The sequence below is a fragment of the Salmo salar genome, chromosome 29, assembly GCF_965601325.2.
Source record: "Salmo salar chromosome 29, fSalSal1, whole genome shotgun sequence".
NCBI classification, from domain to species: domain Eukaryota; kingdom Metazoa; phylum Chordata; class Actinopteri; order Salmoniformes; family Salmonidae; genus Salmo; species Salmo salar.
This window is the reverse complement of record NC_138319.1, coordinates 16,237,301-16,263,047: the sequence shown is the minus strand read 5'-3', so window position 1 is coordinate 16,263,047 and position 25,747 is coordinate 16,237,301. Positions and strand designations below refer to the sequence as shown.

At 41.5% G+C, this 25,747-nt stretch overlaps 1 protein-coding gene across 3 annotated transcripts; it reads right to left on the bottom strand.

The window, feature by feature from the left end:
* Window positions 1-15: 15 nt before the first annotated feature.
* ralaa (RAS like proto-oncogene Aa) lies at window positions 16-21,921 on the bottom strand. Of its 3 annotated transcripts, none has more exons than XR_001325017.3 (6): window positions 21,775-21,921; window positions 19,407-19,663; window positions 11,961-12,169; window positions 11,690-11,864; window positions 11,265-11,538; window positions 16-2,708 (listed from the first exon to the last, which is right to left on the bottom strand). XR_001325017.3 is itself a non-coding variant. In XM_014180964.3 (5 exons), exons 2-5 carry the CDS (start codon window positions 19,518-19,520, stop codon window positions 11,416-11,418), a joined length of 621 nt encoding a protein of 206 aa, XP_014036439.1. In that variant the 5' UTR covers window positions 19,521-19,663; window positions 21,775-21,921; the 3' UTR covers window positions 16-11,415. The 3 variants fall into 3 exon arrangements, 1 of the variants encoding a protein (XP_014036439.1); XR_006762728.2 differs by having other exon boundaries at window positions 16-2,099; XM_014180964.3 differs by having other exon boundaries at window positions 16-11,538.
* Between the last annotated feature and the right edge of the window lie 3,826 nt (window positions 21,922-25,747).

Below are 25,747 nucleotides of genomic sequence, written 5' to 3'. Positions count from 1 at the left end.
ATAAAAAGGGGTGGATTTGTTTGTAAAAAATTATAGTCACTTTATTTGTCTATCCAATAGCTCACAAAACATGAACTGAAAGGTACACAGCATTTCAATTATTGTACCCAGTAACAGTAAGATACATTAGTGTTTCTGTTAAGGATGTGAGTAAACAGACAACATAATAACTACACAATACAGGTATAGCCAACATCCATATTGAGATTGATCTTCAGTTTGATAAAGCAAATCAAAGATAAATATTACAAATTGAAAGTAAAAGGATATTAAAACAAAAAGGCAATACATGTGTACAGTAAAAAAAAAAAAAAGAAATACTCACATTAAAAGAAACAGTTTCCTGTAGAGAAAAATTCACCTGCATTCACATTACTGCAACAAAATGTAATACAAAGTCCTACATAGTCTCACGAACCAGACCTGGCCTTGCTCAATTTGACCTGGCCCAGTCCATTGTGATTAAGCCGAGCAATAGGAAAATAACTTAATAAAAACATATGTCATTTGAGACAACAGAGTTTCCAAGGGGCTTAGACCCACACACGTGCGTACACACACACACACACACACAACTTGATATAGGTCAGTCAGAAAGCAAGGTAGCACCATGGAAGTAGATAATGGTATGCTACAGAATGCTACAAGAGCAAAGGGGGGGGGGGGGGGTTCTAAGATGTCATGGAATTGTTTTAAGAAGGTCATATCATGGATCATTTAGCTATTTGATTTGGAATTTTAGGGGCCTTTTAGGTATCCTAAAAAAAATAAAATAAAGCATGACAAAATATTACACTTGGCCTACTATAGCCCATATAAAAACACAATGAATTACACATTCATAAACGGCAAGACAGTACAAAAATAAATCATAAGAAATAAGGTTTTGAAGTGTCTGTCCTATATCAAGGAGATATAAGAAAGCTCCGGATAATTTTTTTAAACATTTAACCCCTTATTTTTGTTGGCACAAAACTACTTCCATTCATTTGTATGGGTTACCTTTAGGACTGGTCCAGCGACACTTGTGAACGTCAAAGCAAAACACGGAGAACACCGTCGTGTTCGTGAGTCTACGATTTTCTGGATGTCTCCTGGTTTGACAAACAGCTCTGTAGCTCCGCCACTTTCCACTGCTGATGCGGAAGGGCGACATAGGCGGATGAAGTGGATTGAGACATAGCCCATGCTAGATCTCTCTAGCTCAAACTGACAGATTTTGATGGGCTTTTTTTAATTATGTTACTTAGATAACACACCGGTGCACCAATAGACTCTATGGGGTTTTAACATCAAGTTATGTAAGACTGAAAAGGTCAAACTATCATGGGGTGAGTTTCCCCAAAAACAAAGTAACTGTCCAGTATTTCCAGATTTATATTAAAGTAGCATTCCAGTGTTTCCAGATAATTACAATATGAGTGAAGTTTTTCTACCAATTTTTTTAAAAATGTAAAAAAACTGCTTTTCTGAGTTGGAATGGTGTGGGCGGAAACCAACAAAAAATATTCATGAGAGTAGACAGCTGATTGGCCAGCTCATCATCCTTTATGCGGAAATAAAAAGCATTCAAAAAAATAAAAACAAGAAAAAATATTTGTAAAAACTGTCAGATACACATTTGTGGTGGTTTTGAAGTGTTTTTTTTTTCTCCAATTCATGCTTTGGCCAAAAATACGAGTATAGGATGAGTCACGACATTATACGGGTATGAGTTATCAGAATTTTTTACTTTTAAAATAGATCCACTGGACAATTACTTTAAGGCTGTGTTTACACAGGCAACCCAATTCTGATCTTTTTCCACTAATTTGACCAATCAGATTAAGCTCTTTTGCCAAATCAGAATTGGACTGACTGTCTAAGGCGGTCTACACTTGACACTTACATGCGACTTCGCCTATCAGAATATGAACATCACATTGAAAAAGACAGGTCTAGATGCACAAAAGTCGCACTGTGGTCGGATCTGTCTAACCACTTCAAGAGGTGGTCAGAGACGCATGTGTGTGGATTTCTTCTCATTCTGGACCCAATCAGGCTACCGAAGGTGCATGCAGTGGGCCACATCAGCACTCTGCCCACAAGTTTTCAGAAAACTTGTGTTTTGGGAGAGAGAAGCACCTTTTTTTATTAAATGTTGAAGGAAATACATTCCTAGCATGTGAGAAACGTGTTTGCTGGCTTCAATTAGCTAGTTGGCTAGCATTTATTAGAAAAACAATGTTTTGTTTGGCTAGAGTTAAGCTAACCTGTAAGAAATCCCTTTAGCATTGCTAGCTACAGTACCAGTCAAACGTTTGGACACCTACTCATTCAATATTTTTTCTTTATTTTTACTATTATTTTCTACATTGTATAATAATAGTGAAGACATCAAAACTATTAAATAACATGTGGAATCATGTAGTATCCAAAAAAGTGCTAAATCAAAATGTATTTTATATTTGAGATTCTTCAAAGTAGCCACTCTTAACCTTAATGACAGCTTTGCACACTCTTGGCATTCTCTCAACCAGCTTCACCTGGAATGCTTTTTCAACAGTCTTGAAGGAGTTCCCACATATGCGGAGCACTTATTGGCTGCTTTTCTTTCACTCTGGTCCAACTCATCCCAAACCATCTCAATTGGGTTGAGGTCGGGTGATTATGGAGGCCAGGTCAGCACTCCATCACTCTCCAGCCTGGAAGTGTGTTGGGTCATTGTCCTGTTGAAAAACAAATGATAGTGGAACTAAGTGCAAACCAGATGGGATGGCGTATCTCTGCAGAATACTGTGGTAGCTATGCTGGTTAAGTGAACCTTTAATTCTAAATAAATCACTGACTGTCACCAGCAAAGCACCCCCACATCTCCTCCTCCATGCTTCACGGTGGGAACTACACATGCAGAGATCATCCGCTCACCTACTCTGCGTCTCACAAAGACATGGTGGTTGGAACCAAAAACCGCAAATTTGGCCTCATCAGACCAAAGGAAAGATTTCTACCTGTCTAATGTTCATTGCTTGTGTTTCTTGGCCCAAGCAAGTCTCTTCTTATTGGTGTCCTTAAGTAGTGGTTTCTTTGCAGCAATTTGACCATGAAGGCCTGATTCATAGTCTTCTCTGAACAGTTGATGTTTCATCATAGCACGTGATGGTTTTTGCAACTGCACTTGAAGAAACTTTCAAAGTTCTTGAAATTTACCAGATTGACTGACCTTCATGTCTTAATGTAATGGACTGTCGTTTCTCTCTGCTTATTTGTGCTGTTTCTGCCATAAAATGGACTTCTGTATACCACCCCTACCTTGTCACAACACAACTGATTGGCTCAAACACATTAAGAAGGAATGAAATTCCACAAATTAACTTCATTCCAGGTGACTACCTCATTAAGGTGGTTGAGAGAATGCCAAGTGTGCAAAGCTGTCATCAATGCAAAGGGTGGCTACTTTGAAGAATCTCAAATATATTTTGATTTGTTTAACACTTTTTTGGTTAGTACATGATTCCACATGTGCTATTTTATAGTTTAGATATCTTCACTATTATTCTACAATGTAGAAAATGGGAAAAATAAAGTAAGACCCTGGAATGAGTAGGTGTGTCCTGCAGCTTGCTGGCTAGTTACAGAGGTTAGTTGGCTAGTAGGCTACAGCCATCAAGTTGTGTCAGATTTATCCTGTTCCACCGTTTGCTGAATGCATACTGGCATTTGAATATAGCATGGGAAAAGGGAAACCGGACACAATATGGACACATTTAAATGTAGATTTAGACGCATGAGGTGTTCTTAATTCCATGATCAGAGCTCCATGATCAAAATACAAAAGCTGAATGAACTGTCAAGTCTAGACATGGCGGGTAAGAGTTAAAGAGTTCAAGTAGTCAAATGTAATGTCTGAAATGTAATGTCTATGATGAAATTCCAAAACAAGGAATTCAGTCAAAAGGAAAATATCATTTAAGGCTCAAAAAGAAAAGAAAAAAAAGAGGTACTCCAAACATTGCATATGACTGTGGGGATAGTCTACGCCAGGGTTTTCCCAAACGCTGTCCTCGGGACCCAAAGGGGTACACGTTTCGGCTTTTGCCCTAGCAAAATGTGAACAAGTAGTGTTAGTGCAAAAACTAAAACGTGCACCCCTTGGGGTACCGCAGAACGAGTTTTGGAAACGCTGGTCTACTTGTTCACATTCACAATGGACATCAAGGCATCAATGTTAATGACTGAGTGTGATGACTAGAGAGGAAGAGGTGAAGTGAGAGGGTCACCTCCCGTCAATTTCTCCATGTGGGAATACAGTGATAAGCAGTCTGCCTGCCTTCCCACTTTTGGGACAACGGCTACCATTGTTAGGGGCGCAGACAAGACCATCTTGTCATTATGTACAGTACCTCATTATATATTATGTACAGTACCTCACATCACCTCGCCCACCAGGGAAGGTAGAGGAGAAGAGATCGAATCAAATGCTCACTGTTGTAAACAGTAACTTCTGGCGGTTACTGAAGCCAATGTGGCATGTTGAATACATTTGTCGCACGAGTTTGGCTCTAACATTTGAACCGCTTTGGCTATAAGCTATTATTATTCCCCTCTATGATGATCACAAGCCGCGTTAGAAGGGAATGTCACAAAAAACACAATTTGGCCCCCATAAGAATATAGTTGAATAGCAATGTCATAGGAGTGGAAAGGCTGTCCTTAGGGCTATGAAGTGGAAAGGCTATCCTTAGAAGGGCTCTGATAGGCCAGATCGTTCTGCTTCGGTTTGCCACAGAGTGTCGTGCAGTACGCCTTAATTAAAACCCAGACAGTTATATTGGTGCCGTAATCTCCGAGTACGAGGTCTAAAGGGGATAAAATGCAACAGAGGTGGTTTGATGAACCATACTCTTTTGATGAGTAACCTTGCTGGAGACTTGTGTTAGCTTCCTGAATTCATGCCAATGGGCTTTAGCTAAGTGGTCTAACAGTCTTCTGACATGCAGGAGACCTGGTTTGAACCCAGTCACAAGAGCAAGATTAAATAGGGAGTGGAAAGGCTCGACAGGGCTATTGAACTATATTCCTAAGGGGGCAAAATTACATTTTTTTGTGACCTTCCCTTCTAACGTGGCGTGTGAGCATCAGTGGGGAACAGAAAGCCCATCTGCCAGAACCTTCTGTTTACTACTTTCCTGGCTGGGCAAAGAACCAGGATGTTGTCCCTGTTTTTGAATCAATTGAGAGAACTGAATCTGAATGCATCTGAGAAATTGAATACATGAAACATTGATTAACTACACCCACCAAATGGAGCAAATGTACCTGTGTTCAAGAATGTTTTTGGGAAACGTGTCGTTCAGTACAAACCGTCATGCAACGTAGCAAAAGTTGAAACAAATTGAACACACCCCGTCAGTAGAAGATGTAAAAGATGGGGTGTGTTCTGTCAGTAGAAGATGCCTGGTTATTCTTTAAAAAGTGCTTTCCTCACAATATTAAGTAAGCATGCCCCATTCAAAACAAATGTAGAACCAGGAACAGATATAGCCCTTGGTTCACTCCAGACCTGACTGCCCTTGACCAGCACAAAAACATCCTGTGGCGTACGGCATTAGCATCAAATAGCCCCCGCGATATGCAACCTTTCAGGGAAGTTAGGAACCAATATACACAGGCAGTTAGGAAAGCAATGGCTAGCTTTTTCAAACAGAAATTTGCATCCTGCAGCACAAACTCCAAAAAGTTCCGGGACACTGTAAAGTCCATGGAGAATAAGAGCACCTCCTCCCAGCTGCCCACTGCACTGAGGCTAGGAAACACTCACCACCGATAAATCAACAATTGAGAATTCAATAAGCATTTTTCTACAGCTGGCCATGCTTTCCATCTGGCCACCCCTACCCTGGTCAATAGCCCTGCACCCCCCACGGCAACTTGCCCAAGCCTCCCCATTACTCCTTTACCCAAATCCAGATAGCTGCAAAATTTGGACCCCTAAAAATTAGCAGAGCTAGACAATCTGGACCCTCACTTTCTAAAATGATCAACCGAAATTGTTGCAACCCCTATTACGAGCCTGTTCAACCTAACCTCTCTTTCGTATCGTCTGAGATCCCCAAAGATTGGAAAGCTGCCGCGGTCATCCCCCTCTTCAAAGGGGGAGACTCTCTAGACCTAAACTGCTACAGACCTATATCTATATATCCTACCCTGCCTTTCTAAGGTCTTCGAAAGCCAAGTTAATAAACAGATCACCGACCATTTCGAATCCCACCGTACCTTCTCCGCTATGCAATCTGGTTTCCGAGCTGGTCATGGGTGCACCTCAGCCACGCTCAAGGTCCTAAATGATATCATAACCGCCATCGATAAGAGACAATACTGTGCAGCTGTATTCATCGACCTGGCCAAGGCTTTCGACTTTCAATCACCACATTCTTATCGGCAGACTCAACAGCCTTGGTTTCTCAAATGACTGCCTCACCTGGTTCACCAACTACATCTCAGACAGAATTCAGTGTGTCAAATCGGAGGGCCTGTTGTTCAGACCTCTGGCAGTCTATGGGGCTGCCACAGGGTTCAATTCTCGGGCCGACTTTTCCCTGTATACATCAATGATGTCGCTCTTGCTGCTGGTGACTCTCTGATCGCAGACGACACCCTTCTGTATACTTCTGGCCCTTCTTTAGACACTTAACTAACCTGCAATGCCATACAACTCTCCTTCCATGGCCTCCTACTGCTCTTAAATGCAGGTCAAACTAAATGTATGCTCCTCAACCGATCGCTGCCCACACCTGCACGCCCATCCAGCATCACTAGTCTGGACGGTTCTGACTTAGAATATGTGGACAACTACAAATACCTAGGTGTCTGGTTAGACTGTACGCTCTCCTTCCAGACTCACATTAAGCATCTCCAATCCAAATTAAAATTGGCTTCCTATTTCGCAACAAAGCCTCCTTCACTCAAGCTGCCAAACATACCCTCATAAAACTGACTATCCTACCGATCCTTGACTTCGGCGATGTCATTTACAAAATAGCCTCCAACCCTCTACTCAGCAAATTGGATGCAGTCGATCACAGTGCCATCCGTTTTGTCACCAAAGCCCCATAAACCACCCACCACTGCGACCTGTACACTCTTGTTGGCTGGCGCTCGCTACAAACTCGTCACCAAACCCACTGGCTCCAGGTCATCTATAAGTCTTTACTAGGTAAAGCCCCACCTTCTCAGCTCACTGGTCACCATAGCAGCACCCACCCAGAGCACGCGCTCCAGCAGGTATATTTCACTGGTCACCCCCAAAGCCAACACCTCCTTTGGCCGCCTTTCCTTCCAGTTCTCTGCTGCCAATAACTGAAACGAATTGCAAAAATCACTGACACTGGAGATCCATATCTCCCTCACTAACAGATCACTGCACCTGTACATAGCCCATCCAACTACCTCATCCCCATACTGTTATTTTTAAGATTTTTTGCTCCTTTGCACCCCAGTATCTCTACTTGCACATTCATCTTCTGCACATCTATCACTCCAGTGTTTAATTGCTAAATTGTAATTATTTCACCACTATGGGCTATTTATTGCCTTACCTCCCTTGCACACACTGTATATACCGTAAATTCCGGACTATAAGCCGCAACTTTTTTCCCAGGCTTTGAACCTCGCGGTTTAAAACAATGACGTGGCTAATATATGGATTTTTCCCGCTTTCAATTTTTTTTTTCTCCAAAAAAACACATTCTGTGACGTGCTCAGTTTTTTGGCGGCATGAAGCTTTCATTAGACAAATGAAATTGCCGAACGGGTTACGTCAAACAACTTTTTTGTTTACTGTTTAGATTAAATCGAGCGCTCTCAAACTTCCCATCATTCTGATTACGGTAGTCATTTTGTCACCCTCATGGCAAAGACATGGAGAAATGCATATGATGCAGCTTTCAAGTTGAAGGCGATTGATCTGGCTGTTGGAAAAGGAAATAGAGCTGCTGCACGGGAGCTTGGTCTTAATGAGTCGATGATAAGACTTTGGAAACAGCAGCGTGAGGAATTGACTCAGTGCAAAAAGACAACTAAAGCTTACTGCAAATTTGTTATTTTTTGTTACAAGCCGTGTTTCGTTAAAGCCTATTTATTTTTGTTACAAGCCGTGTTTCGTTACAGCCTGTGTAAAGTTAATTTGTTTCAATGTACCGGTAGGCACCTGCGACATAGACATGTGCGGCTTATTTATGTTCAAAATGTTTTTTTTTTTTTTAATTCAGTGGCTGCGGCTTATATTCAGGTGCGCTTAATAGTCCGGAAATTACGGTATACACTTTTTTCCCTCTATTGTGTTACTGACTGTATGTTTATTCCATGTGTAACTCTGTTGTTTGTGTCGCACTACTTTGCTTCATCTTGGCCAGGTCGCAGATATAAATGAGAACTTGTTCTCAACTAGCCTACCTGGTTAAATAAAGGTGAAAATAAAAACCCCTGGGTTGCATTAAAGTCACTCAATAGTTACATGATAAGCCTTGCAGAGTAAACGGTCTTTATGGAAAATGTAGTTGCAGACGGTGTGCTCCAACTATGGTGGCGGAGATGGTCATCTTTGGTGCATAGCCACAAGTCACCACCCTGTTGTGAAATGAATCAGGGTCATGTTCAAAGAAAATTGAACAACCTAGCTCGCCAAAAAACATGCACTATTTAAGAAAAAAGTTCATGGAGGACCTTAAAGAGCGACTGACCGTAAAAAACAACTTCTTCTGGGAGTCCCATATGGCTGCACACAATTGGCCCAGCGTCATCTGTGTTAGGGGAGGCTTTACTTGGCTCATCGCGCTCTAGCAACTTCTTGTGGCAGGCCAGGCGCCTGCAGGCTGACTTGGGTCATCAGTTGACCAGTGTTTCCTCCGACACATTGGTGCGGCTGGCTTCCGGGTTAAGCGGGCAGGTGTAAAGGAGCGCGGTTTGGCATGCCATGTTTTGGAGGACGCATGACTCGACCTTTGCCTTTCCCCAAGCCTGTTGAAGCGATGAGACAAGATCGCAATTGGATATGACTGAATTGGGGAGAAAAAGGGGAGGGGTAAAAAAAAAATATGGCCTAAGTAGCATCGATATGAGTCAAACATTTATTCTAGTGTCAAAATGTACTACTAAGTGTATTTGTCCAAAACTGATATGCGAGACGATAAAAAAATAATAATTATATGTTACGGAATGAAGATTAACATAAGTTTTCTGTGGGTTGGGTTTATTTTAATCCTGCCCACAAGCCAGCACCCAAGTAATCATCAATTCGGAGCACAGCTCCACACTACCTGATCATAATGCCTATGGGGCTAGTCAGGGACCATCAGTAAATTACAATGTACATTTAATATTTTTTTTGTAACTATGCAAGTCAGTTAAGAACAAATTCTTATTTACAATGACGGCCTACCCCGGCCAAACCCGGACAACACTGGGCCAAATGTGCGCCGCCCTATGGGACTCCCAATCACAACCGTATGTGATACAGGGTGTGTACATGGGACAATATCACTAAATTTCAATGATTTAAAAACTTCAACCCAACTATAAATTGTAGAAATTCATATACAAATATCGAAAGCATTTAATGAGACAACTAAAATGATGTACATTGTGTAACTTATGGACGGTCCCTACTATTCCCAAAGATAGGCTATCCAAAGTCAAACCAACTTTGCCAAGGTAGCACACCAGCCGGCTGAAGCTAATTGGCTAACTCTTCCCATCTGCGAACACACAAGAGACACCTGCATCAAACCAGACCGCGAAACCAACTCCCGTTTGAATTCAGTCATGGAAACTAGCATTTCTTAATGAACCAAGTCTAAAACAAGGCAAAATTAGGAAGTGCAGTAGCCCTTTAACACCAAAGATCTACGACATGTTTAGATATAATCCAGTTGACCCAGTCTGTAACAAGTGGGTCTGAGGCAGCAGTAATGGAAAGGACTTGGTGCTATAGAAACCAAGAGAGAACATGAAAGAAAATCTGGTGATTTCTGGTAATGCTCATTAATTACAGGACCTAACTTTTCCAATGGAAAAGGTAAATGAAGTAAAGGCCAGGTAAATTACTAAACAAGTTCAGGTAAACTGTCAAGTTTCACACCCTTCTACCATAATGAACGAGAACCCAAAGAATTGGTCTTCTCTCCAAGAATGAATGAAAGGGAGTGTAAATAATGAAACTGATTCCCCTCACAACAGAGGAGAAACAAAGCTTGTCAGTGTGCTTATGTATACAATTTTGACGTTTTGAAAACTTAAGAGTGTATGCATCAATAGTAAACCTGGATTTTTGGTTTATTTTTAAAATAATTCAGTGCCTAACTAGTCCTGGGCCTAGAAAGAATATACAATAGTGATGAAGGACATGCTCCTACAGAAAGTATGATCAGCTTAGCCTATAATAATACAGTAAACCAAATTTGGCACATCTTACAGTAGCCTACAATTAGAAAAATATAACTCAATTGATTAAACAATAAAGTAATTTCAATATGACTGAAATATGTAGTCTAATATGTATCTTACAATATAGTCATCTCAGTTTTCATTTGAAACCTGTTTTGTCATTGCGTCGCTTGTTTGTAGCATTGCAAACTTTGTAGACTATTTGTATTCAACTATGAAGTTAACAGCAATCAGAGACAAACACTTTGATTGTGTTTATCTGAGATGGTGTGTAAAGTTATGCGGGAGGGCAAAAGATAATCTGACACACTTTAGCTGTGGTCTGAAGCAGTTGTTAGATTACAAGTGTTTTCAAATGGAAGTTAGTAATGATGGTTTTGTGAAACAGCTCTGAGATTTAACGATGATCCTATGAAATTTCTAACGAACTTAGCCTTAACATGCTTTTGGGAAACCCAACCCTGGAGGCATGCAGGCTTTTTTCCTCTCATTCAATCAGGTTAATTGGTGTTAAATCATTTTAATTGGAAATGGTCCCTCAGAAATAGGAAAATGTTCTGGGTTTGGAGCTGTCCAAGATCTCAGTCATAACATGACCATGGTCTTGTTGGGTATGCGTACATTTAAGTTATATTCACTTATTTTTAAATCAGCCTACAAAGAGCCAAGCCCAATGTTTTAACCACATTAAGTCTGTGCCATCTCTAACATGTGGTCCAGAAAAACTATAGAGGCTGCAGGTTTGAGGAGTGTCAGAGCATAGAGGATCGATTGAGCAACACAAGGATTATGGGACTGCCAAATCTGTCCATGAACCACTTGCCACAGTCAGCGCCACTCACCTTTTGTTCAACCAACCAGTTACTTCTGATCCAAGACTAGAATCCCTGGGTACCAGAACCAGGAGTAAGGGGCTTCTATGGGCACAAATAAAATGCAAAAATAGGTGAAATATTTATATACACAAAGCAGTCATCACTGACCCCCTTGTCACTATAAAATGCAGCATCTCTCTCGAATCCTCTTGGCCAAACTTTTCCTTTTCTTCTTGCCGTTTTTCTCTTTACTGTCCTCCATCTTTCTCGCTCGGATCTCTCTCATCAGGTCAAAGAATACCTGCAAGACGAGTATAAAACAGTCTGTCTACTGATATGGCACCATGTTACTATGTAACATCCAAGACAACCTTCTCTGCAGTTTGTGAATGCAGAGGAGCTGGGAGCAGAATGCTGAGCCCTGGTTGGTAGATGCAACCCATCTGGCTCACCTTGTCGACATTGGCACGGGTTTTGGCAGAGGTCTCCACGTAGCACACGCCCCACTGTTCAGCACGCGCCTTGGCCTCTTCCGCGCTGACCTGCCGCCGGTCCTCCAAGTCAGACTTGTTCCCCACCAGGAGGAAGGGCGCACTCTCATCCTCCTTCACCCGCAAGATCTGCTCCCTGCAGAGCAGAGTCATTAGATGACAGTGGAGCTATGACATGTAACAACTATGGGACTATGATATGTAACTACATGGAGTTGTTATGCTGCTCAACCTGAAGTCTGCTGTAGCTGCAAACGACTCTGCCTCAGTGATGGAGAAGACACAGAGGAAGCCCTCCCCACTGCGGAAGTAGTTGTCCCGGATGGCAGCATAGTCCTCTTGTCCCGCAGTGTCCAGGATGTCTATCTGGACCTCCTCCCCATCCAGAACTACCTTTTTCCTATAGCTGTCCGCTTTGGTTGGTTCATAGTCCTCAACAAACTAAGGGGGTAGCATCAACATACTTTAAATTACTACAAAGTGAGTTTATGCACACAACTGCAAAATTGGGGAAATGAAATCAGCCTAGATCAAGGCCGGCCAAACTGACGTTTGGTTTAGACTAGAGGTCGACCAATTATGATTTTTCAACGCCGATACCGATTATTGGAGGACCAAAAACATCCGATACAGATTAAATCGGCCGATGTTTTAAAATTTACTTATTTGTAATAATGACAATTACAACAATACTCAATGAACACTTATTTTAACTTAATATAATACATAAATACTATCAATTTAGCCTGAAATAAATAATGAAACATGTTCAATTTGGTTTAAATAATGCAAAAACAAAGTGTTGGAGAAGAAAGTAAAAGTGCAATATGTGCCATGTAAAAAAGCTAACGTTTAAGTTCCTTGCTCACAACATGAGAACATATGAAAGCTGGTGGTTCCTTTTAACAATATTCAATATTCCCAGGTAAGATGTTTTAGGTTGTAGTTATTATAGGAATTATAGGACTATTTCTCTCTATACGATTTGTATTTCATATACCTTTGACTATTGGATGTTCTTATAGGCACTTTAGTATTGCCAGTGTAACAGTATAGCTTCCGTCCCTCTCCTCGCTCCTACCTGGGCTCGAACAAGGATCACATCGACAACAGCCACCCTCGAAGCAGCGTTACCCATGTAGAGCAAGGGGAACAACTACGCCAAGTCTCAGAGCGAGTGACGTTTGAAACGCTATTAGTGCGCACCCGCTAACTAGCTAGCCATTTCACATCGGTTACACCAGCCTAATCTTGGGAGTTGATAGGCTTGAAGTCAAACAGCGCAATGCTTGAAGAACTGCGAAGAGCTGCTGGCAAAACGCACGAAGGTGCTGTTTGAATGAATGCTTACGAGCCTGCTGCTGCCTACCATCGCTCAGTCAGCCTGCTCTATCAAATCAGACTTACAAATACGAGCCTTTGGTCATTAATATGGTCGAATCCGGAAACTATCATTTCGAAAACGAAACGTTTATTATTTCAGTGAAATACGGAACCGTTCCGTATTTTATCTAACGGGTGGCATCCCTAAGTCTAAATATTCCTGTTACATTGCACAACCTTCAATGTTATGTCATAATTATGTACAATTCTGGCAAATTACAGCCTTTGTTAGGAATAAACGGACTTCACACAGTCCACAAATTCATGTTAGCAGGCAATATTAACTAAATATGCAGGTTTAAAAATATATACTTGTGTATTGATGTTAAAGAAAGGCATTGATGTTTATGGTTAGGTACATTGGTGCAACGACAGTGCTTTTTTCGCAAATGCGCTTGTTAAATCATCACCCGTTTGTCGAAGTAGGCTGTGATTCGATGAGAAATTAACAGGCACCGCATCGACTATATGCAACACAGGACACGTTAGATAAACTAGTAATATCAAACATGTGTAGTTAACTAGTGATTGTTAAGATTGATCGTTTTTTTATAAGATAATTTTAATGCTAGCTAGCAACTTACCTTGGCTTCTTGCTGCCCTCGCATAACAGGTAGTCAGCCTGCCATGCAGGCTCCTCGTGGAGTGCAATGTAAGGCAGGTGGTTAGAGCGTTGGACTAGTAACCGGAAGGTTGCAAAAACAAGTCCCCGAATCCCCCCTGAACAAGGCAGTTAACCCCCGTTCCTAGGCTGTCATTGAAAATAAGAATGTGTTCTTAATCTGACTTGCCTAGTTAAAAAATAAAATCAGCGGCCAAAAATACTGGTTACCGAATCCGATTAATCGGTCGACCTCTAGTTTAGACCACCAGAAGGTTCCAGGAATGTATATATATTTTTTTGTCAACCGAATGTGCCGCTTAGTTCATAGAACCAGTTACATGAGTAACCTCTGATATCCACCAAAGCGGTTCGTACAAATAGAGCGGTTTCTGTTCTCTTCATACAAATTTGGCTTTGACTTTTGAATGGTTGTGATGCTCAGGAACATGCATGGGTTTTTTTTGGGGGGGGGGGGGGGGGTCTCTACAGCATTCACCGGTCGTGTAGGAGATGTAAGGCTTGAAGTCAATGAGCCAAAACCAACCGCAATTGAAAGCAATGCAGATCTCCTTTTCTACACAAACAGTAATTACCTCATGAGCTTCCCTGACATTTTCCTGAACATCCCAAAACATTTCACTTACCGGTGCAAATATTTACAGCATTACCATATTCAAGACCTTTGCCATTTTCTAATTAGCCATAAGAACATAGAAATGTGGCTGCAGTTTGTGCTACAATAGTTAAAAAGGCAATAAAAAGAAAAATGTAAGTATATATATATATATATGTGTCAGCCTAGAACTTCCACATCGGTGCATCCCTAATGCAAACATCTAAATTCAGAGATGATAATTTCTACAATGGATCAATATAAGTCAAAAGTTTAGACAACTCTTTTTAAGGTTTTTATTTTTTACTATTTTCTACATTGTAGAATAAAGCTCTGACGAAGGCCGTGAGGCCGATATGTAAGCTTATTAAAGATCAGTGATACTATCAAGAGCAGTGTGTGGTTTCCTATTTCCTTCAGAATAATAGTGAAGACATAAAAATTATTAAATAAAGTGTTAAACAAATCTAAATATATACAGTTGAAGTCGGAAGTTTACATGCACCTTAGCCAAATACATTTCAACTAAGTTTCACAATTCCTGACAATCCTAGTAAAAATTCCCCGTCTTAGGATCACCACTTTATTTTAAGAACGTGAAATGTCAGAATAAGATTAAAGAGAATGATTTATTTCAGCTTTTATTTATTTCATCACATTCCTAGTGGGTCAGAAGTTTACATACACTCAATTAGTACTTGGTAGCATTGCCTATAAATTGTTTAACTTGGGTCAAACGTTTCAGGTAGCCTTCCACAAGCTTCCCACAAAAAGTTGGGTGAATTTTGGCCCATTCCTCCTCACAGAGCTGGTGTAACTGAGTCAGGTTTGTAGGCCTCCTTGCTCACACAAGCTTTTTCAGTTCTGCTGACAAATGTTCTATAGGATCGAGGTCAGGGCTTTGTGATGGCCACTCCAATACCTTGACTTTGTCCTTAAGCCATTTTGCAACAACTTTAGAAGTATGCTTGGGGTCATTGTCCATTTGGAAGACCCATTTGCGACCAAGCTTTAACTTCCTGACTGATGTCTTGAGACGTTGCTTCAATACATCCACAATTTTCCTACCTCATGATGCCATCTATTTTGTGAAGTGCACCAGTCCCTCCTGCAGCAAAGCACCCCCACAACATGTTGCTGCCACCCCCGTGGCAGTCCGCCACAGGAAGTTTTATCGCGGTATTGTTCAAATGTGCTGGAAATGTTCAGAAAGTACTGATACACACAAATCATTTCACCAAGATTAATATTGGAAACCAACAAACAAATAAAATTAACAGCACTATGCACTTTGAGTGCATAAACTTTAAAATAATAACATTAAAGATGTCACCATGTGGCCATAAGGTAAAAGCTTCCCTAGTGCAGGTTTAAATGAACACAACCTTAAGATATCAAATAAACAAATAAAATTAGCATCACTCACCTAGAAGTGAAACAAGGCAACCTTCAGCCTCAGAAAGCCAGGCCTCTCAACAATTTCAAATGGCATCATGTCCTTTGCAATGTAATATGAAAAGGGCTGCAATGAGGCCTTTCATATTACATTGCAAAGGACATGATGCCATTTCAAACCGGTAACCATTTCATCCCTACAGTGTGGTGAAGGTGCCTCTTCAACCTCCGGAGGCTGAAGAAATTTGGCTTGCCATCTAAAACCCACAAACTTTTACAGATGAACAATTGAGAGCATCCTATCGGGCTGTATCACCGCCTGGCACAGCAACTGCACCACCCACAACCGCCAAGCTCTCCAGAGGGTGGTGCGGTCTGCATAACGCATCACCGGGGGCAAACTACCTGCCCTCCATGACACCTACAGCACCCAATTACAAGGAAGGCCAAAAAGATCAAGGAAAACATCCACCTAAGCCACTGCCTGTTCACCCCACTACCATCCAGAAGGCAAGGTCAGTACAGGTGCATCAAAGCTGGGACCGAGAGACTAACAGCCATCACTAACAGAGAGAGGCTGCTGCCTACATAGACTTGAAATCATCACCACTTTACTAAAAATGGATTTCTAGTCACTTTAATAATGCCACCTTAATGTTTACATATCTTGCATTACTCATATAATATGTAAACTACCATAAAAAAAAAATGCTTTTCTGTAAAAAACATGGACATTTAAGTGACCCCAAACTTTTGCCCATTAAAATAACATTGATCAGAAATACAGTGTAGACACTGCTAATGTTGTAAATGACTATTGTAGCTGGAAATGGCAGATTCTTTATGGAATATCTACATATGCGTACCGAGGCCCATTATCAGCAACCATCACTCCTGTGTTCCAATGGCATGTTGTGTTAGCTAATCCAAGTGTATCATTTTAAAAGGCTTATTGATCATTAGAAAACCCTTTTGCAATTATGTTAGCACAGCTGAAAACTGTTCTATTTAAAGAAGCAATAAAACTGGCCTTTAGACTAGTTCAGTATTTGGAGCATCAACATTTGTGGATTCGATCACAGGCTCAAAATGGCCAGAAACAAAGTCCTTTCTTCTGAAACTCGTCAGTCTATTCTTGTTCAGAGAAATTATGGCTATTCCAAGTGAGAAATTGCCAAGAAACTGAAGATCTCATACAACGCTGTGCACTACTCCCTTCACAGAACAGTGCAAACTGTTTAACTAGAATAGGAGTGGGAGGCCCCGGTGCACAACTGAGCAAGAGGACAAGTACATGAGCGTGTCTAGTTTGAGAAACAAACACCTCACAAGTAATCAACTGACAGCTTTATTAAATAGTACCCGCAAAACCCCAGTCTCAAGGTCAACAGTGAAGAGACTACTCTGGGATGCTGGCCTTCTAGGCAGAGTTGCAAAGAAAAAGCCATATCTCAGACTGGCCAATAAAAAGAAAAGACAAAGATGGGCAAAAGAACAGACACTGGACAGAGGAAGATTGGAAAAAAGCGTTATGGACAGACTAATCTAAGTTTGAGATGTTCGGATCAAAGAACATTTGTGAGATGCAGAAAAAATAAAGATGCTGAAGTGCTTGACGCCATCTGTCAAGCACGGTGGAGGCAATGTGATGGTCTGGGGGTGCTTTGGTGGTGGTAAAGTGGGAGATTTGTACAAGGTAAAAGGGATCTTGAAGAAGGAAGGCTACCACTCCATTTTGCAATGCCATGCCATACACTGTGGACAGCACATAATTGGAGCCAATTTCCCACTACAACAGGACAATGGCCCAAAGCACAGCTCCAACCTAAGCAAGAACTATTTAGGGAAAAAGCAGTCAGCTGGTATTCTGTCTATAATGGAAAGGCCAGCACAGTCACCTGATCTCAACCCTATTGAGCTGTTATGGGAGCAGCTTGACCGTATGGTATGGAAGAAGTGCCCATCAAGCCAATCCAACTTGTGGGAGGTGATTCAGGAAGCATGGGGTGAAATCGCTTCAGAATACCTCAACAAATTCACAACTAGAATGCCAAAGGTCTGCAAGGCTGTAATTGCTGCAAATGGAGGATTCTTGACAAAAGCAAAGTTTGAAGGACAATTATTTCAATTAAACATTTTAAAAAAAAACATTATTTATAACCTTGTCAACGTCTTGACTATATTTCCTATTCATTTTGCAACTCATTTCATCTATATTTTCATGGAAAACAAGGAAATTTCTAAGTGACCCCAAACTTTTGAACGGTAGTGTACATACTGTATTTTATACCATCTTGCCTATACCACTCGGTCATCACGCATCCATATGCATATATATTCTTATTCCATCCCTTTACTTAGATGTGTGTATTAGGTAGTTGTGGAATTGTTAGATATTACTGTACTGTCGGAACTAGAAGCACAAGCATTTCACTCCACTCGCAATAACATCTGCTAACCATGTGTATGTGACTAATACAATTTGAAGTAACAAACAACTGTTCAGAGGAGACTGCATGAATCAGGCCTTCATGGAATGCTGTTGTAGCCATGCTGGTTAAGTCTACCTTGAATTCAAAATAAAATCAGTGTGTCACCAGAAAAGCACCCCCACACTATCACACCTCCATGTTTCACGGAGGGAAAACACACATGCGGAGATCATCCGTTCACCTACTCTGCGTCACAAAGACACGGCAGTTGGAACCACAAATCTCAAATTTGTACTCAGACCAAAAGGCCAGATTTCCACTGGTCTAATGTCCATTGCTCATGTTTCTTGGCCCAAGCAAGTCTCTTCTTATTGGTGTCCTTTAGTAGTGGTTTCTTTGCAGAAATCCAACCATTAAGGCCCAATTCACACAGTCTCCTCTGAACAGTTGATGTTGAGATATCTGTTACTTGAACTCTGTGAATCGTTTATTTGGGCTGCAATCTGAGGTGCAGTTACCTAAAATTAACTTATCCTCTGCAGCAGAGGCAACTCTGGGTCTTCCTTTCCTGTGGCAGTCCTCATGAGAGCCAGTTTCATCATAGCGCTTGATGTTTTTGCGACTGCACTTGAAGAAACTTTAAAAGTGATTGAAATTTACCAGATTGACTGACCTTCATGTCTTAAAGTAATGATGGACTGTCATTTCTCTTTGCTTATTTGAGTCGTTCTTGCCATATTGGTCTTTTACCAAATAGGGCTATCTTCTGTATACACCCCCTACCTTGTCACAACAACTGATTGGCTCAAATGCATTAAGGAAAGAAAATCCACAAATTAACTAGGCACACCTATTAATTGAAATGCATTCCAGGTAAATAACTCATGAAGCTGGTTGAGAGAATGCCAAGTATGTACAAAGATGTCATCAATGCAAAGGCTGGCTACTTTGAAGAAAAGTATATTTTGATTTGTTTAACACGTTTTTGGTTACTACATGAATCTATACGTGTTATTTCATAGATTTGATGTCTTCACTAGTATTCTACAATGTAGAAAATAGCAAAAATAAAAAACCCTTGAATGAGAAGGTGTGTCCAAACTTTTGACTGGTAGTGTGTGTGTGTGTGTGTATGTATATTTCTGGCCTCAAAAGTTGGATTTAGGCCATAAACATCTGTTATCCAGAAGAAAAGTAGGCCTTCCAAAACAGCCAACAAAATATGCTCTCCTGACAAATAATATTTCTTACCTCGTCATACATGAACTGCAGAGTGAGGGCTGACTTCCCCACTCCACCACTGCCCACCATGATCACTTTGTGGAGGGCCAGAGAGTTCTGCCCTTTGGGCTTTGCTGCTGCCATAGTGGTTCACTCCAAGTAAAGAGGGTTTAAGGAGAGCAAGAGGTTCAGGAAGGAACCAGCAGGGGAAGAGAGAGGATCTGAGGGTAAGACAGAGATTGGACAGCAGACTCCAACTGCAACGTGAGGCAGATTGAGCTTGTCCCCTAAAATGAAAATATAAATAAGAACAAGACATAACATGATTTGCAGTACATCAAATACATAATTCACACTGCTGCATTGTATACTACCGCCACACGGAAGCACTCTCACAGCAGTTAAGACAACTTCGCTGGATCAGTGAAACTGAGAATTTAGAAATGTCTTAAGAGAAATACAGTGCATTCGGAAAGTATTCAGACCCCTTGACTTTCCACATTTTGTTACGTTACAGCCTTTCTAAAATGGATTAGATATTTTTTTTCCTTCAATCTACACACAATAACAAAGCAAAAACAGGTTTTTATTATTTGCTCATTTATTAAAAATGAAACAAATACCTTATTTACATAAGTATTCAGACCCGTTGCTATGAGACTCGAAATTGAGCAACGGTGCATCCTGTTTCCATTGATGATCCTTGAGATGTTTCTACAACTTCATTGGAGTCCACCTGTGGTAAATTCAATTGAAGGAATTGTGTGTAGAGCGCCGAGACAGGATTGTGTCGAGGCACAGATCTGTGGAAGTGTACCAAAACATTTCTACAGCATTGAAGGTCCCAAAGAACACAGTGGCCTCCATCATTCTTAAATGGAAGTTTGGAAGCACCAAGACTCTTCCTAGAGCTGGCTGCCCAGCCAAACTGAGCAATTGAGGGAGAAGGGCCTTGGTCAGGGAGGTGACCAAGAACCCGATGGTCACTGACAGACCTCATGAGTTCCTATGTGGAGGTGAGAGAGCATTCCAGAAGGACAACCATCTCTGCACCAATCAAGCCTTTATGGTAGAGTGGCCAGACGTTAGCCACTCCTCAGTAAAAGGCACATGACAGCCCACTTGGAGTTTGCCAAAAGGCACCTAAAGGACTCTGACCTTGAGAAACAAGATTCTCTGGTCTGATGAAACCAAGATTGAATTCATTGGCCTCAATGCCAAGCATCACGTCTGAAGGAAACCCGGCACCATCCCTACGGTGAAGCATGGTTGTGGCAGCATCATGCTGTGGGGATGTTTTTCAGGGACTGGGAGACTAGTCCGGATGGAGGGAAAGATGAACGGAGACAAGTACAGAGAGATCCTTGATGAAAACCTGCTCCAGAGCACTCAGGACCTCAGACTGGGGTGAAGGTTCACCTTCCAACTGGACAACGACTCAAGCACACAGCCAAGACAACGCAGGAGTGGCTTCAGGACAAGTCTCCGAATGTCCTTGAGTGGCCCAGCCAGAGCCCGGACTTGAACCCGATCGAACATCTCTGGGAAGACCTGAAAATAGCTGTGCAGCGACGCTCCCCATCCAACCTGAGCTTGAGTGGATCTGCAGAGAATTATGGGAGAAACTCCCCAAATACAGGTGTGCCAAGCTTGTAGCATCATACCCAAGACGACTTGCGGCTGTAATCTCTGCTAAAGGTGCTTTAAAGTACTGAGTAAAGGGTCTGAATATTTATGTAAATGCCCTACTTCGTACATTGTTGGTTCAAATGTCTTCAAAATGATCTAAAAACCTTTTTTTGCTTTGTCAATATGGGGTATTGTGTGTAGATTTTTTTTTTTGGGGGGGGGGGGGGGTACTATTTACTCAATTTTAGAATAAGGCAGTAACTTATCAAAATGTGGTAAATCAAGAGGTCTGAATACTTCCCGAATTCACTGTATGTCCTAATTCCAAACAAGGATTGGTTAGCATTCAGTCCATTAAAAATAAGAAATAGGACCCTGTAAGGGACGCGAGGGAGAGGCAATGTGTCAGGGAAATATAGGTATTAGCTAGGCTACAGAGGAATTGTAAATGAAATGTCAAGTGCTGTATGATGTTTTTGACTAGAAAGCCATCGTAACTAGCCAGTTCACGTTAGCTAGTTTTGCTGACGCCAAGCAAGCTAGCGTTACCTAGCTAAGCTAGTTACTGTAGTTAGCTACATAAAACTAGCTAGTTTCACATACTAAAACAACGAGGTGTACTGTAGCTAACTAGCTACCGTTATGTGCATAACGACAAACTAAAGCTAGCTGGCTATCTACTTAAGCCAGGTGAATAACGTCAGCTAACCTGTTCTTCAAAGTGCGGTAGAAGGTTGGGCTAGCTAGCATGCATTGGAAATAACCTTACCTGGGGACACTATCGGCGATACAGGCTACAAAAATGACAGCTGCAAGCTGGTTTGAAGAATATCGTTTACTTATCCTCTTCTCGCGATCCTGGCAACAAGACAAGAGCTAGTCAAGTCTTCTTCTTTGTTATCTACTTCTTCTTCTATGATATCATGGCGGTCCGCAAACAATCGTTTAAGTCATGCCGCCACCTACTGTGCTGGAATGTACGATTAATCATGAGCTGCCCAATTCTGTACTACCATGAAAATAAAATGAAAAACCAAATAAATCCTTAACTTCTACCACACCCTCCCCCCTCCCATTAAACACACCACCCTTAGGATTGTTCAGCATGTCAACAACCATTTCAACAGGAACATCTGTTACCCCAAATATCTATTTTGCTGTGTCTGCAATAACCTTCAACCTGGAATTTCTGCTTTCCACAACCCAAGTCATATTGAGAACCTTACCAATAAAAGCTATGAACTCAACTTTATTCATTATCAAACATGTCCTTTGACACTGCACATTCATGAGCACACGATTTCTGAACAAGCCTCGAAACCATGCCAGGACCATCAGAAGCACCAGCCCCGACAGTCAGTACACTTACTACAGGTACACCCATGTAAGCTCCATAAATCCGCACTGTAGTTCTACCAATCTGTTTTACGGCCTCTGCATGCGATACATCATGACTGATCTTATATTTCTGAGCCTCTCTCTGTACCTGGCATCCACCAAATGCTGCACTGTGTTCTCCCCACAATTACAGCACTTAACCTTCACATTGCTTGCACATTGCTTCACATTGCCACATTCACCGTAATCATGTTCCCCTCCACACTTTTCTCTCCTTTACATTGAGCAGCTACATGTCCCATTCTTATGCATTTAAAACACTGCAGTGCATATGGGACAAATTCTCTAACATTGAAACTAAGGAGTCCCATCTGTATTTTTCTCATTAAGACTTTCTCAAACCTCAGCATCACTGATAAGCTTTCACATCTTTGACCCTCTTTCCTACTGATCAACCTTTTGGCCTCAATCACTCTGCCGCAGTGATGACTCCCCTCAATCTAGCAAAGGCACCAGGGACATGGCTTTTAAACTTCTTCCCATTAAGCGTTTCCATTTCCAAAATCTTCTCTTGCTGAGCTTGGCTACCAATGAACCAAGCTAATTTCACTTCACCTACCTCTTTCTCTACGGCATTAGTTAGATGGACAGAGTGTGAGGCCCTGTGGTCTCATCAAACACCATGACAACTTTCCACTCCGACACATCACTAATCTTGCTTCCTACCTTGGCCCTCTTTATGCTTTTTTAACTAGACGCTCAACTGCTTTCTGTATCTTGATCTCGCTTCTTCCTATGTCTTTCCACTACCGACCATTCCATCCTTGACCCTCATCCTCTACCATCCGTATTGACACCCATATTGTTCACATTCCAGTACAGCTGTTGCTTCACCAACTTTTTCTCCATTCCGTCCACACTACTCGACACCATTTCCCATTCCCCGAACTATGGTTCAACTCTACACACTTCACCAATCCGACCACCTCTTCTTTGGTATAATGGCGTACGCCACAATTATATGTGCATTCCGCCACCTCCTGAACAGGTGGATAATAAAGATCCCATCTGCTTGCTTTTCTATTATAATCAGGTCCATACACAGGCTCAGAAGGATCCTGTGAGGGCGGGACATTTTCTGGCGACAGTAGTCCTTGCAGTGCTTCTGCCGGGATGTCTTGGAGGCCCAAAAACCTCTCAGCTGCAGCTATAATGATGTCCAGCTGCTTGGGCTTCTTGGACAATTGTGCAGTACAATTAATAACTGAGGCTATAAATGCTACAAAATCCACCTTCTTCACACTAAATGTATCCAGATAACTTGACTGAGGTATACCATTTGCAACTGGTTGCGGTGCATCCACCGCCATATCTTATTCAGAACTGTGGCCTCTTGCCCCTTCAACTCTCTTCACCGCCTCCACATAGGAGATGTGCTTTACAGCCATGATCTTTGACACATCAACGTCTTTCACGGCACTCAGGGAATTCGGGAATATTATCCCCACCACAGTTGCAACATTTTACATTCACAGACTGTTCAATAACATATTCCTTCCGCCTGCAAACATTTGACACGTGGCCAAACTTTGTACGTTTCTTGTATTGCACAAATGCTCTTACGGCGTATCTTATATATCCCAGCTTTACATAGGATGGTAGATACTCTTCATCAAACATCAATAATAGAGATACACTTTGCTCCTTTTTAGTATTATCCATACGGCTCAATCAACATGCATTAACTACTCCTGGAATTCTTTGCCTAAGATATTATCAATGTCCAACGGGACGCCAGAGATAACACATTTTACCTGTGCCCTGCTCCGAAAATCAAAGCTGTCCACTTCATGCACCGATAACTTTGCGAGCCACAATACACGCTCCTTTTGCTCTTTAGATACACACAATATCAACACCATAACACTCCTGGTTACTTTGACTGCATCCACTTTTCCCAACGGCTTCTTCACCATCCTTGTGACTTCAAAAGGGTTTCCCAAATGAACAGCCTTATCCAAAATACATACTCCAACAAGCAACGATTCATCAGACTAATTTTCCACAACAATGTTATCCCTTTTTGTTCCATTCTTGGACTTCGCTGTTGTCCACTCATCTTTCTCACTAACTGTACTCAACGAATTCCATCTTCAAAAAACACTTCTGCTTCCGCCATCTCAACTCCAAACTCACTACACCAGTTTGAGCTTGGGACATTTTCGAATTGACTCTACACACTAGACGCCTGGGTGTATTTGAACGTTGATGACGAACACTGTCAAAATAACAAATAGATTATCTAAATAGCCAATTCACTACACGCCTATAAGGACAGTGTCAATAATTCCTAACACAACTGAGTTTAGAGAGCCTTGGCACAACATGTCACTCCAGCATAATCTCTCCTGAAAATGAGCAACCAGGGCCACGTTCAGTAGCCAAACGTTGTCGAATGTTACAGATACAAATGACATGAATAGAGCCAACATTAGGGTCGGCTCCAGGAATAAGTGACAAAGTGGTTACTTAGGTCCTCATTTCGGGTCTCAACTTAGGAACTCATTACTTAGGAACTCATTTCGGGTCTCAACTTACTGTTGAGAGTTAGAGTAGTAGAATACACAAGATGCACGTTTGACATTTGGTTGTGCATCAGCAATTTTTATATTGTTATGTCGGTCACTGACAGTCACTCAATTAGCCATGTCATCAAACCATTTTTAGATTGGTAAATTAGTCTAACAGTACTGACCGGGCACGGAGGTCATGTCCACTCATATAGGTCATGCTCACTCATATATCTTTAACATTGGCATAAATCCTGGCAAAATCTGTAGAATTGCAGGAAATTAGATTTCAAATTGTGAAAATTATCTCTGCCCCATGGCAAAATGCCTAGAATTGCAGGAAATTAACTTTAAAAACTAAATGTCTCTCCACCATCAAGAGGGAGGCCACTAAAATTTGCTAAAATTAGCTAAATAAATAATAGAATTAGGCTGCCTGTGTCAATGCAGCCTAAATGGTCGGTGAGGCATGTTTGTTCTAGCTTATATAACATATTTATATCTGGACATTACGTTGTTTCCTGCTGAACGCACCCCAAGTATCGACCAGAACAGGCTAGAGGGATACTTTCGGGATTTTGGCATTGAGGCCCTTTCTCTACCTCCCCAGAGTCAGATGAACTAGTGGATGACATTTTTATGTCTCTGTGTCCATCACGAAGGAAGTTAGAGGTAGTTTCGCGAGTGAACGCTAACATACTGGACACAGAGACATAAAAATGGTATCCATGAGTTCGTCTGACTCTGGGGAAGTAGATAAAGGACATCTTTGCCAAAATTCCAAAGTATTAAAGCCTAACACTGTGATAATCCAAAATGCACATAAACCGTAAT

Excerpts from the sequence above, each read along its gene's own strand:
- ralaa (XM_014180964.3), bottom strand. The coding sequence starts at position 19,520 with ATGGCAGCAGCAAAGCCCAAAGGGCAGAACTCTCTGGCCCTCCACAAA. Across the intron at positions 11,865-11,960 it reads GCAGCTACAGCAGACTTCAG|GGAGCAGATCTTGCGGGTGA; the intron begins GTTGAGCAGCAT and ends TCTGCTCTGCAG. Across the intron at positions 11,539-11,689 it reads CCCGTGCCAATGTCGACAAG|GTATTCTTTGACCTGATGAG; the intron begins GTGAGCCAGATG and ends CTCGTCTTGCAG.